This window comes from Stegodyphus dumicola, chromosome 4 (genome assembly GCF_044657685.1).
Source record: "Stegodyphus dumicola isolate Sdum_Otavi_A_Nest chromosome 4, ASM4465768v1".
Lineage (NCBI taxonomy): Eukaryota > Metazoa > Arthropoda > Arachnida > Araneae > Eresidae > Stegodyphus > Stegodyphus dumicola.
In genome coordinates, this window is record NC_140771.1 from 255,867,120 (window position 1) to 255,882,353 (window position 15,234).

At 32.8% G+C, this 15,234-nt stretch overlaps 1 protein-coding gene across 2 annotated transcripts in view; it reads right to left on the reverse strand.

Annotated features, from left to right (window-relative positions):
• Spg7 (SPG7 matrix AAA peptidase subunit, paraplegin) overlaps positions 1-15,234 on the reverse strand; it is a 92,740-nt gene that overhangs the window by 72,523 nt on the left and 4,983 nt on the right. Inside the window, exons 4-6 of one of the 2 annotated variants that reach the window (XM_035375990.2) lie at positions 2,777-2,854; positions 362-525; positions 185-265 (exon numbers count right to left, since the gene is read on the reverse strand). In XM_035375990.2, coding sequence (XP_035231881.2) covers positions 185-265; positions 362-525; positions 2,777-2,854 — 323 coding nt within the window. The remainder of the gene's footprint in view (positions 1-184; positions 266-361; positions 526-2,776; positions 2,855-15,234) is intronic. The other variant, XM_085816235.1, reaches the window with a different exon arrangement.

A 15,234-nucleotide genomic window follows, 5' to 3' on the forward strand; every position in this document is an offset into this window, starting at 1 on the left:
ATTGTTTGTTTAAGACATTAATGATCAATACCAGGGTTTATTTATTGTTTCCAGAAATACTAATCACTGTCTGACATACTCATCTGTAGAATCAGGTCTCCAGAATATGCTTCACTGTATTTTGATCCATGTGACAGAAAAAAAGCAAATATTTATAATAAGATTTAATTTTATGGATATTTACTTTTCTCCCTTTAATTATGGCATCATCATGAACACAGATTGTAACAAGATCTGTTTCAGGATTGACAACAATTTCTTCCACCTATTAAAAGAAAAATAAATAAAAAAATAAACAGTAACTTCAGGTTTAGATAGAGATGAAATCAATAAATCTGAATGATAAAAACTTCAGATTTACCTCTCCTTTAGAAAGCATATGATAAAAAAATTCATTCCAAGAAACATAACGCACAACTTCAGGCTGTTTACTCCCAGGGAATAAGACGGACATGAGAGTGATAAAAATATATGCTGTTGTCATCCATAGTGCAGATTTTATAATCAATGAAGTTTTAGATTCTTCTAAAATAAAGAAGGAAAAATATAACTACAGTGATAGTCATAGATGCTACTCTTTTAATTATACTGATTCATATTTATAAATTTATACGTAAATCTACAGTAACAGTTCATATTTTTATAAATGCATATTTATGACATTTAGGCTCTGAAGATAGGTATTAAAATCGTTTAATATGAGATGCACAAGACAAATGGAATGCAGATGTAAAAAATTTATCTAAATACACATTGAAATATTAATAAGCAAAATGAAGTCATAATCTTAACGGCATACAGAAAATCATCTCTATTATTAACCCTTTCACCATCCTCTCCTGTCCGCGAAAATTTCTCTCCAGTGGCCCTCTGTTTTTCACGGCATGTAGTGTTGTTTTCTCTGTACAGATATCACTTTCCATCCGTTCACAGGGGATGAATGCAAATGAATATTAAGTAAAATTATAAGGAAATAAAAAATGATTATTATTTTGAAAAATATATTGAAATGCTACTAACATTTTTTTTTTTTTTTGAATAGATTACTCCATTTCTTTATAAATTTTTCACAGTATGTTAAACTCTAAAACATGGGGTAATACAGTCCTACATCATATTCTTTACAATAGTATCGCTTTTCTTTGCACACCTTTTTCCCTAACAATGTTTTTCTACAATAAATATAACATCTTCTTGGTTCTTCCTGATTTGCAGTAGGTGAAATGTGGTCTATAAAGTGCCTTTCTGGAAGACGTGATACATCACAGCTGCTCAAACAGCACTCTTTCTGTGCATTTGTTGTTGGCTTGTAATATTCATCAATGATTTTGTTTACAAGATCAAGCCTGAAAGACAAATGATGCCACTACTTATCTTGTACAAAACATATGCATTAAATACGGCCATATCTAATAAATGTTGGGATATTTTGGAATAATAACTCTGCTTTTTTCTCACAGCAGGATAATTTGATAGCATCTGATGCAGGCGGCCCACTCCTCCCATTTTGTTGTAATCTTTTACAATTATTGTTTGTTTTTACAGTTCTTTTCCGCATTTCAATATCAATCATTGAGTTATTATGGACTGTACTCATCAAGCATATACCCTTTTTGTCTTTCCACCTCACAACCTTATTTTTTCTCTTTTCCTGCTGAGTTGAAGACATTGAAGCCATCTTCCACTAGCTTGCATCTTATGCAAAATGGCAGGAATATTCATAAAACCCAAGCAAATTCAATTAAAAATAGAATGCCTGCTTAGTGCTGCCCTCTAAAAATAAAATCCCTCTAAAGTAAAATCTAGATGCTCTACACCTCAATATAGATACTATACTAGTGTACTACATGCGCGAAAGTGTTTTAAGCTTTCTTGTAACTGGAAAGCCTATCTTAAACACATTCATTCTTTAACGTTCTTTCAAATATTTCATTTAAACAACATTTAAACTTTAAAGCACTTTTACAATCATCACATAAAATTTACTTTCAGCACAAACATTTTTACACATTTAACATATAAAATTTTCAGATTCATTTTACAGTCAAAAGTCTTTAATCCGGACTCATCGGGATTTCGGCGATTCCGGATCATCACTTTAAATCTGGTAAGATGGCATGCAGAAATTATAAAATTAAAAATATGAAACCACAATTTATGAAATAAAGAGGAATTATGATCTAAAGGGTATCAAAATTTTTAAAAAAAAAAGCTTAATATTTATTTGTTTACTTTATTAAACATTTCTTTCAACGCGCGCATGTGTAAAGCGTACATTATGCATAGTCGAAATTAGAAAATTGCAACCAGAAAACTATTTGATGTGTATTCGTGATATTTATAATGAGGAGGAATTTGATTTAAATCAAAGACGGAGTACATCGAGATGAAATACTACATTTAGTAAGGAATTATAAGCCGAATAAAATAAAAACATTTGCCCTGAAGATAAGGATAGTGCTGACAGATCAACTTCCAGTTCATTGTGCTCCGCGTGCTCAACACTGCACAACTACGGGCTTTAAAGAGACATCCACGAACTTGTAGCTCGCCACAACTAGTGTCATAGTTGCGGATCTCTATAAATGACCATAACCAGGAAGACGGAAGGGAAACGGAAAGCCATTAAAGAAATAATTGCTCTTAGCTGGGAAAAAGATGCAACGAAGGCCACTGAAATGAAGATCTTGACAGAAGTAAATGCTATTGAAGTATGTTTTGGTCAGAATTGCTAATATAAGTAAAAAACAACATGCTAAAAAAATATTAAAATTACCTTCATCATCTTTCTTTTTGTTAGGATCTTCAGAAGAATATGTAGCACTTGAAGTTTTAAAATACATAACTGGCACACCTATGATAACACAGAAGGTATATGAAAAATGTGTGAAAAATTTATTTAAGATTATACTTTATAGAACTGAATTATTCATACACAGTACAGTGTTATATCAGTATGTGTCAGTAATTAATTCCACGGCATACACCAAACGAACCTCGGAAAGAAGAAATAAAGGGAAAATAATTAATGTATTGTTATCAAAAATTTTATTGTTATTATTATCACGTTGTTAAATATTAAAATAAAAGGCGAAATATATACTGTACATATAAGATGCACTAAACAAGATACTGTAGATAATCTTTTATTTTTATTTTTTTAAATTTAGATCAAAAGCAATTTTTCACCAATACTCCGACTTCTCGATCTTTGTTTGGTAACTGATTTCCCGTCTTTTGCAAAATTAGCCAATTTAATACCGTCTATTTTTGAAAACTGTACACATGATTAAACTTAACATATGGTATTGTAACAGCAAGTCCCGGATATGCAAGCCTTCTTCGTACTTTTCAACAATCTCTTTTTTCACTTCCATGATGAACCTAACAATTTTCTTCATTGCTTGACTTTTCTCATTAACTTCCCAACAATTCATTGTTAATATTCATTGTTCCTATATTACATTTATATATAGCATTGTTCTAACATAGGTATTTTGACATAAAATCGGACTTTTCTGAAATAAGATTCTAATTTATTTCCTTCTTTCAATTCTACGACTCAAATTATGTCTAGATATTAAATTTTGTAATTTTGGGTGAGAAATTAAAAAATTTATCTTGGCACAATTTTTTTTCAGTTTGTGCCAAGAATAATTCACTTGGTGAACTTCTGAATTTTTAGCAACATTTTTCTGAATTTTTCCCTTTCTTCATTTCATTCCACTAACTTTTTGCATGTATGCTTAGAAATATATCTACTTTAAATGATGGTAAAAATTTTATAGGTTATAATTCAATATTGTTTTTGAAAAATTTACAAAAATTATTTAAAAATACAAATTTTAAAAATAAATGATAAAAAATGGGCAAATTTTATTTGAAATGAACCTAAATTTTGAAATGTGAAAGGAAGAATCAAATAAATATAATAAAAAAGAGATATTAATAAATATATACCAAATTCAATTAACATGAAGGAGCTAAAATTTTGAGAGCCAATTTTTTAAAAATTACTCAACTTTTTACAAAACTTGGCACTTCAGCATAATTTGGGTTGTAGAATCAAAATACGCAAAAGAATTGGTATATTATTTCAGAAAATGCCCGAGTTTGTGTCAAAATATGTATGTTAGAACAATGCTATATATAAATCTTATATATATATATCCTAAATCCTGCTTTTGAGACGTGAAAAATGCAAGATAAATTTTGACAATCGGTACAGTAGAAGGGAGATATAGAACTGTCCCACTTTTTTGGTACATGATGTACAAAATACTTACATGTTAAAAACTTTTTATTGTCAATACTTTGAAAATAAGAACACTGTTATATGATCAATGTATTTAATTATAAAGTATGAATAGGGAATGCTAGTATACTGAAGACAAACTATTTGAGAAAGGAAAATTGTACGAAATAAGTTGGTGACTTTTCTGAGGTTTAGTGTAAAAGAGAACTGCTGAGATTTTTCCATACGATTAGCAAATGCCAATATACTGGTAACAAACCTTAATTGAATTAATTCATTAGATACAAAGTAGATAATTAATTCCATTTTTCTTTCCTCTTTTTAAAAAATTTAATCTTCAGATTCTACAAATCATCATAAGCTATTAAGATCTCTCTTTATCACTTGAAGCTTTCAAATTCTAACCTAAGATCTCATGTCTTAATTCAAAATTTCAAAAAGAAAATTTCATTAATGCTCGGTAAAAGTGGTCATTAGAAAACGAATGTGACTGTAGCAATTTCAGTGGTATCTGAATCACCAGTATCATCTGTAAAGAAACTGAATGGTGCCTTATTTCAAGATGGCTAACAATGAAATCTGCTGGAATTTTCAAATAATTGACGCATTGTGATTTCTTAAATCAAAATTACCGAATCATCTGGATATTTCTAGACATAGATAATTTAACCTACTACTTTGTTCATGATCTTTCTAGCAATTATGCCTTGATATATAAATGCTGCATTGCACATATGAATCTTTGTCAGTTGAACTTTTCAGCAACAGCTGATAAATTTAGAATTGCTAATTAAAATTTGAGTTACTGTCAAAATATTTTTAATAAATTACACTGAGAGAATGAGCCTCTAGATTTGAAAGTTTAATCATAAATTTCATTTATTAAATATCTTCAACATCTTTTTTGACATATTTAGGGAAACTTTAAGAACTATTCTTAATTTAATTTTTCCTTTAAAGGTATATTTAAGCTTTATTTTATTTGAAAATATTTGATATTAAGTAAAAGTTTTTCTTTTTTTTCTTCTTTATATTTTTATTTATGAGATTTGAGAATTTTTCAGTATTTGGATTCAAAGAAATTTATAATTTGACTTATCTTTAATTTTTTCCCCCCTCAATGCAAGTTAAAAATATGCATTTGTAGGACCATTCAGTATGATTTTACAGTCGACATCATGCAAATGTATGTCAGTTATTTAAAATTGTAATATGCCAGGTAGCAACAGTGAAAAGTGGGTGATACGTCGGGAATGAAATTTGCCTCTAATATCAGATTCATCTGAAAAGAAAGTATCATGAGCTAAGTGTAATGAAATGGCAGAATAGATCATCCATATAAAGAAATATTCACACCTATTTCTAATCACAATTTTGTACATAAGATATATTTCGGCTAGATATCTGATTCAAGCTTTTGCTAATCAAGGACACTTTACTGAGTATTTATAGAAGATTTAAGATAAACTATAATATATATATATGTATTGTATGCTAGATGCAAAATTAATATTATCATTCTGAAATCTATTTTGTTTCAAAGAATATGGAGAAGCTATCTTCCTGCCCTAATATCAAGTAATGGTCCCAAGAAACTTTCAAGTATGAACTACACACGAAGGATAATTAAAATAATTTAACACCCGGCACTTCACAAGTATTATATATTTGTGTAGGACTAAAGAGTTTCGCTATTAATATATAAAGCATTATAACTTTTCCTGAATTTCCCTTTTTTTCTCTTATGTAATATTTTTAAGCTATCTTTCAGTACTATATGCCTATTTGATATGGATCAGCTAGGCTTCAGATTTGATGGTGTCTCCACAAATCTTCCACTGAATTTTGATAGATGCCTTTGATATTCTCTATAAGAAGGCCTACATTAATTATTAGTAACATTTAATGATGGTACATGCTGTATATGGTTATTTCATTATTTTATTTGCAGCAGAACATATGAGACAAAAATAGGAATCCACATCAGTTCTCTAGAGTAGAGCTTTTTGCTGTGACGACTATTTGAAAACAGTAGTACCAAACTACTTTGCATGGGCAGTGTTTTTTCTCTATGAAAGTGATCTCTTCAATGGTCATCCATTCCATTTGAGAACAGAACGGCAGTGGTATCTTGCATGGAATAAGAGATTTTAAGATACTAGATTACAGTTATTAAGAAACAGGGAGATTACATACTAGAAGTCTGCATTTGCCTTTTGTGCAGTTCTGATGGCCATTACCTGCTTTATAAATGGCCATAATAGTAATTCACACAAAAGGAATTATTTTCCATTTATTATTCTGTCAATCAGCAAACAGCAGAGATAATATAATTTCAAAACACATAATATAATTTAAAAAATTAAATTATTGATTGTTGAAAAATTATGTCATTGAACAATTTCTGTTTGAAAATGTAATTACATATCAAAAACAAAACTACTGGTCATTGAAGGAGAATCTCGAGAGACTGAAAGGCCATATGAAACTCACATGCAGCAGTTAAAAGGCCAGCAAGCCACACTTTGGCTATGTCTATCATATACTGTTGTAAATATTTAGTAGTGATAAAAATTGATCAACTGAAACAAATATAAAGAATTTTTGGTACTTTTTGGTTATTCACACTCTCACTGAAAAGGCATATAAAAGCATGCACCAGGCAAAGCAATGCTGCAAAAATAAGCAATCCACGATGTAAGCAAAAGGTCTTCATGTGGCAACCAGATATACGCATTGCACATCTGTTTGGGCCAATGTGCAGTGTAAAGTTTGTGCAATTCTCTGATATTTTTTAATCAAAAACAGATCACTGTATATACGGGGGAGAACAAAAACACAAAAAAGGATTTTTAAGGCTCCTTAAAAAAGATTATTGTAGGGTTTCTCTTAATTAACTAACCTTTTATTCAATTTTTTTTTTTTTAAATCTTTCCTGAACTCCTCAACTTTCCCTCACATTTCCTTGCCAGGATGCAAATTTAAAGTTAAACGAAGTAAGTAATTAAATGGGTTAAATCCTGGAGTTTATTCATAAGTTTTCGCTTGCCAGCGCAAGTTTTGTTGCTGATCTTGCTGTTACACTAATACGCCCCTTGGCCATTCTGAATAACTGTCAAGCCTGTTAGGTTTCTTTCAATCTAAGTTAGCCATAACTTAACACACTAATCTAGCACTATTCTATTTAGACTTGAATTGATTTATGTTATAACGTTTAAGTTCCATCACAAGTTGTCAGTGTTACTGTAAAGCACGAAGTAGTGCCTTTCTGTTCTTAGTTGGAAATAATAAAAGATTATTTTCACCCTTCTTCTGTAAAGGTATTTACTTCACGCTTGTGCAAGAATTTGCTAGGTTCATTTGTAAGATCTAGATTAGTTTATGTGGCCTACGAAGGCTACATCTTATACTGTTACTTCTTGCTTTTTAAATTTTACTGTTTGATTGGAATCCTTTGTGCACTACCATTTTGAAAATGAATACAGTCAAAAGTCGTTAATTCGGACACCCAAAATCCGGAATGATCTATAATCCGGACCTCAAAGCTAAAAACTTTCTGTGCATGCGCCGCGTTGGCACATGCGCACAGGCGTTTTACGCGTGCGCGTAAGACCTTGACTACTGCGCATATGCATGTGCGCAAGTGCAGAATACGTTTTCGCCTGCGCGTTTAATGTATAACGGATGGTGTAAGCTAAAATTATCTAATTATCTATTTCAGTTAATGTTAATGATTGCGTTGTTGCTTAATCTTCGAATTGGATCGCGCTTATTATTTTTTGCAGACTGTAAGAGCAATTTTATAAAAGTAAACTTGAACTTTCGATTATGTCAAATAGAATTTCCGATGCTGGAACTTCCAAAGGATCTACAAAACGAAAGTATGTTTCGATGTCCAACAAGCAAAGAGTGGAATTGCTGCAAAAAATGGATAAAGATATGAAGAATGTGACAGAGAGGTTAGTGAAAACGAAAAAATTTCGATTGACAAGTTAGTCGGTATCTTCGGCACAGCAATTAACGGGACTTGAACAGCAGAACTTTGTAACTGAACAAGAAATTATGTCTGTTTATAGAATTAAAGAGAAAGTATTATCACATAAAACGAAGCAACTTAAACAACTTACATTGAAAGAAATGTTTAATAAAGTAAATAAATATTAAGCTTTTTTTTTTTTTTTTTTTTGTAAATTTTGATACCTTTTAGATCATAATTGTTCTTTATTTCATAAATTACGGTTTCATATTTTTAATTTTAGAATTTCTGCATGCCATCTTACGAAATTTAAATTGATGATCTATAATCCGGAAAAATCGATAATCCGGAATCGCCGAAGTCCCGACGAGTCCGGATTAACGACTTTTGACTGTATTACATCTTTTGTGCTTTAATTTGGTGACCAATGAATTTGTGACTTTTGTTGAGCTGTACGGATAATCAGAAAATAACAAATTTTTTCGTGACATGAAAAAACAGTTGCATTCAAATACAGCACTTATTACTTTCATTTCATATTTTCAGACATATAATCATTATATTAATATACCAATACATATATGTGGTATCTGTAAGGGCGACACAACCACCAGAGGGCCTCACCGATGCGCCAGCAGCGAGGTGAAAGAGGAGTATGACAGAGACTTTCTTCTGCTATCCCATGCGAAGGTGGTGAGATACCTGTCTACACATGAAGGTGTAGAATAAGGAACTGTAGTTTTCCATGTGAAGGTGGTAAATTGAGCTGTATAATACATCAGCAAGTGCGAGTAAGCACTAATCGGTTAAGTGATAAGACTGGCAAAGCTATACGGAATCCTGTTTGGATCAAACGGCACTTGTGATTAATCTAATCTCTACCTTCTTCTGTTTGTTTTTATTAAATGTTCTGTGGTGTGGAAAACACGTTGGAATTGTTATTTAGCATCTTTAACTCCCCCACTACAGAAAATATGGGAGCTGGGCCGGGATATTTGGATACTTGATAGTTGGATACCTTATACTTGGATACTTCAGAGAAGGTACTGTGAAAACTTTGCTTTATTTCTTTCTTGAAGATAGTGATACTTTTGTTTCGTTTTTAAAATGAGTTTCTTAAATAATTTAAAGAAAAGTGATTTAATAGTAATTGCAGAACAAATTGGACAGACTGTTCCAGAAAATGCTAAAAAAGCTGACATTAGAAAAATTATCGAAAATTCTGATATTTTCAAAACGAACATTGAATTTGTTCGTGGCATCATCAAATCGATAGCAGAGGATCGGACGCCTAAAACAAGTAATGAACACTATCTGTTAGGGATCGAACGTCTTAAATTAGCTCAAATTGAGAAGCAGATCGAGTTAGAAAGTTTAAAATCACAATCATTATCAAGTGATGGAAGAAACACGCAGACTAGTGTTGAAGATATCATTAAAATTGTCAAAACACTAACTATAGCTGTACCCCAGAAACCGGAAGCTCTGAATTTGTTTTTTCAGTCACCTGAGAAAGCTTTTACTACTAAAAGTGTACCAGTGGAGTTAAAATCAGAAGTGTTGATTAATATATTAGGTGATAAATGTAATAATGTTTTAACATATGTTTCTGAACAAGAAATTGCAGATTATGATAAATTAAAAACTCTAATCTTGAAAGAATTTCAGCCGACACTGCGTGAATGTTTGAACAATTTTAAAAATGCACAGACATTCATCTGAATCACATGTTAAGTTCGTGTCTCGACTCAGTGCAACTTTAAATTATTATTGTAAGTTAAGAGAAGTAGACGAGTTTAAGAATTTGTGTGATCTCATTGTATCTGATAAGTTGTAAGAAACTCTTGATTCTAAAACAAAGGAACATATTAGTGTTTGGGAGGGAAAAGTTGGTTCCAACCTAATCAGTTGGGAAGAGAATGCGATTTATTTTATTCATCCAGGGGTAAATCTTTAGCCGATACAAGTAACACACGAATCGAAACTCCAGAAAATAAAAAGCTTATTTTTTCCAAAAACAATCTTAGAAAAGCTCAGAGCAATTTCAAGGTTTCAGGGAAGCTTGTAAATCATAATAATCAGAATAGTAGTAAACCAGAACGTATTTGCTATATATGCGGGAGTAAAGGGGAATTATTTCACTTTGCAAGAAATTGTCCCAAACGGTTAGAAAAGGAGGAAAGTTCGTCTCGAAAAAAGGTATCTGGGTTAAAGATTGGATCGGATAATGCAGCTAGAAATAAGTTAGAATTTATTGAACTGTTGATTGATGGTAAGAATGTAAAATGTTTAATAGATTCTGGAAGTGAATTGATAGTTGTAAAGAAATCTCTTTTTCCGAATAAATTATCAAAAAGATGTATAGAACTCAAAAGTTCATTTGGTCACGTGGTTAAAGCAGAAACGGCGAAGTTTGTTTTTTTTTATTCGAAAGCAAAAAACAAAAAGAGACAGAAGCAGCAATGGTCTCTGACCTAATAACGAAATGCATTATGCCGCCTTGGAGTCTAGCTCGTATTTTTCATGAAGGAGTGATGTTTACGCAATATGAAAATGATTCCGTCTCTTCGGAAAGGAATTTTTTGTCTTTTATTTCTGCAGCCATTGAGGGAGACAGCAAAACAGATTTATGGCATATTAAAGATGAAGGATTACGCAATACTGTTTCCACTCTTATTAATGAGTATAAGCCGTTAGAAAAGCCGCGCAGTACAGACTTAAAAATGAAAGTAATATTAAAAGACGAAATTCCAGTTTCTCAGCATTCGAGGAGAATTCCTATTGCTGATCAAAACATTGTTGATGATCAAATAGATGAATGAATGGTTAAAGGATGGGATTATAAAGCCATCGTGTTCAGAATATGCTTTGCCAATTGTTTTGTGTAAAAAAAAAATCGGGAAAGACACGGATTTGTGTTGACTTCAGGCAGTTAAATAAAAAAATAGTTAAGGATTCTTTTCCTATGGCACAAGTAGAAGAAGTTTTAGATCGTTTGGGGAAAGCAAAGGTTTTTTCGACATTAGACTTAAAAAATGGTTTTTCTCATGTTCCAGTGGAGGAAAAGTGCACTAAATATTTGGCATTTATTACTCATACAGGCTTGTACGAATTCCTAAAAGCACCTTTTGGTTTGTGCACGTCACCTAGTGTGTTCCAAAGATTTATTTATAATGTCTTTAGAGACTTAATTCGGGATGACACTGTTGTTACTTACATGGATGATTTTATTATTCCAGCATAAAACGAGAAAGAAGGTTTAGAAAAGTTGAAACGCGTTTTAGAATTAGCCAAAGAATATGGTTTGGAGATTAATTTTAAGAAATGCCAGTTTTTGAAAAGAAAAATAGAATTTCACGAGTATGTTATTGAGGATGGTACTATTCGCCCCTCTACTGAAAAAAACCAGATCTGTTCAAAATTTCCCGGAACCCAAAAACCTTAAGCAGATTCAAAGTTTCTTGGACCTTACTGGATATTTTAGGAAATTTATTGCCAGTTATTCAAAAATAGCGAAACCACTAAGTGATCTTCTTCGTAACAGAGCAGAAATCAAATTTGGGCCTGAGCAAAAAGATGCATTTAATAAATTAAAAGAACTTTTATCCACAAGTGTCCGGTTCTTCATATTTTTAAACAAGGAGCACCATTAGAATTGCATACAGACGCGAGCAGTAATGGTTTCGGCGCTGTATTGCTACAAAAGTCAGATGATGGACAGTTACACCCCATTTTCTTCATGAGTAAAAAAACTAGTCTCCAACAAGAGAAGCTATCTAATTATGAGCTTGAAGTTTTAGCTATAGCAGAAGCTCTAAAGAAATTCAGGAATTACCTTTTGGGATCTAAGGTCAGGATAATTATGGATTGCGATGCTTTCCAAAAGACTATGTTTAAGAAAAATTTAACTCCTAAAGTGGCGAGATGGGTGCTACCTCTAGAAGAATTTGACTATGCAGTTGTTCACAGATCTGGGCAACAAATGAAGCATGTAGAAACGCTGTCATGATGGTTACTTGTTCTCAGGGAGAAGTTACAGCCAAAATTGCAGCTGCACAAAGAAATGATGAGCGTCTCCAGTTGCTAAAATCCTTAGTTAAGCAAGGACTAAAGAAAGATTTTCTAGTGAAAAATGGAGTATTATACAAGTTCGACAGTGGTCGTGAGTTACTTGTGGTATCCGAAGCATTAGAACTAGAAATTATACATAGTATCCACAACAAGGGACACTTCGCAGTGTCTAAAACAGAAGATCTGCTAAAAACCGACTTTTATATTCCTAACCTTAGAAAACGAATTGAACAAGTTATTTCAAATTGTGTAGAATGTATTTTGTGCGACAGAAAACGAGGTAAGAGTGAAGGGTTGCTGAATCCCATATCAAAAGATAGTATCCCTTTGAGCACTTTTCATATCGATTTTATAGGACCATTAGCTTCGACAAATAAGAACTACAATCACATCTTAAGCATGGTTGATGCATTCACAAAGTTCATGTGTCTCTATCCAGTAAAGTCTACATCAGTTCGAGAGGCATTGCAGAAGCTGAAACTGCAACAATCAACTTTCGGTAATCCTTTGAGAATTATAAGTGATAAAGGTAAGGCGTTTACCTCTAAAGATTTTGAAGATTACTGTATTCAAGAGAAGATCCAGCACATATTTACAACTACAGGCAATCCTAGAGGAAATGGACAAGTGGAAAGGATTCATCTCACTCCGATTCCAGTCCTATCCAAATTATCCATAGATGATCCAACCAAGTGGCACAAATAATGTTGGAGATGTACAAAGGATCTTGAACAGCACTAAGAGCAGAAGCACAAAGAGTTCTCCATTTGAGATTCTCACTGGTGTTAAAATGAGAAATCAAGAGGACTTAAAGATTTTGGAAATTCTTGAAGAAGAAGAAAGAAATATTATGATGAAAGATCGAGAAAATATGAGAGAGGAAGCAAGGAAAAACATTCTAAAAATTCAGGAAGAGAATAGAAAAACATACAACAAGAAGAGAAAAGAGGCACAAGTATACAATGTGAACGACTTAGTTGCCATACAAAGAACGCAGTATGGAGGTGGTCTAAAGTTAAGGCCAAAGTTCTTCGGTCCATACCATGTAACAGCGAGGAAAGGCAAAGATCATTACTAGGTGGAAAAAGTGGGACACCATGAAGGTCCTGCATGTACCACTACAGCAGCTGATCTCATGAAGCCGTGGACTTCTACTATACAGAACTATGTGTGGTTCTTCCGCACTTCTTTCTTTTTGTTTTTATTCCTTTTCTTTCTTTCTTTCTTTCTTTCTTTTTTTTTTTTTTTTAAATTTATTTTCAGGTGCTGTCTTGATGTTCCAGTGTTGCTGATCCGTGTTTTTGAGGACAAAAAAGTGTCAGGACGGACAAGCTGTGGTATCTGTAAGGGCGACATAACCACCAGAGGGCCTCACCGATGCGCCAGCAGCGAGGTGAAAGAGGAGTATGACAGAGACTTTCTTCTGCTATCCCACGCGAAGGTGGTGAGATACCTGTCTACACGTGAAGGTGTAGAATAAGGAACTGTAGTTTTCCACGTGAAGGTGATAAATTGAACTGTATAATACATCAGCAAGTGCGAGTAGGCACTAATCGGTTAAGTGATAAGACTGGCAAAAGCTATACGGAAGCCTGTTTAGATCAAACGGCACTTGTGATTAATCTAATCTATACCTTCTTCTGTTTGTTTTTATAAAATGTTCTGTGGTGTGGAAAACACGTTGGAATTGTTATTTAGCATCTTCAACTCCACTACGCATATATAGTATTATTATATGGAATAAATGCTTTCTTCTTTTCTTTTAACATATGCATCAATGAACAAAAATTCAGACATTCTTGCTTGTGACCAATGTAACATGGAAATTTGAATGAACCCTTCAAATACCATATAATTCATATATCACAAAATTAGTTATGTTGTAGAGACATTAGATATTGTTTGGAAGCAGAAGATATGAATAATTAGCAATGCCCTCACTAGGAATCGAACCACGGACCTCTGAAATACCGGCTCAGTGTGCTGACCACTACACCACGAAGGCATGCTAGGAAGGCGGAAGAAATACCTTACATACGCTCCCTTTTAAAGGGCAACTGAGGTTTTTAGGGGACTCAATCGCAAAATCCTGGATGTGGAGAGTCATCATCCACAACCATTTTAGTTCGGGCGCTACTGTAGAGACATTAGGTAATTTTTGGAAACAGAAGATATGAAAAATTAACAACGCCTTCGCCAGGATTTGAACCACGTTCCTCTGAAATACTGGCTCAGTGTGCTGATCTCTACACCACGAAGGCACGCTAGGAAGGTGGGAGAAATACCTTACAATGTGAATATATCATTTTAATAAATACAATCTGAAATGTGAAATGCAGTAAAGACTGAAACCCAAAATCTAATATCTGGAATGAATCTGAATCTTCGGACCACTAGGCTTCCCCCCCCTTCCCTAAGAAGTCTAGGAATGGAGAGTTTAACACTAAAAAACAAAAAATCAGTTGCGCCATAAAAGTGATTTTTTTCCCAGTTGCGATTCCAATATGTCACTTTCAAACACCTGTTGGTTAGGAAATCATGCCATGGCCAATAAATGATGTTAGCCTCCATGCTTTTGGTCCTTGACTGGCTGCAGAAGGGGTGGAAATTAGCATTTTTCTATCTGACCTAAAAAGTAAAACAGTAAGTGAATCATCAATACATGTATGTTTGGAGTGAAATGCTGTGCATTACTTTTTTTTTTCTTTCTCTTTTTGTTTGTTTGTGTGGTAGCAGGGAAGGAAGAAAGAATTAAATCCTGAAGATCTTTAAAAAGTCAGTTAACATAGCAAACTGCACTGTTGCTTCAATTCTGCAGGCTATTTTATTACAACTATCTAATCAAAATTAAAGTTTGAATTTTTAATAATGTCCAAAAGAGTTTCTAATTATGGAGATGCAGCAGGATCTGCAAAGCAAAATCATATTTGGT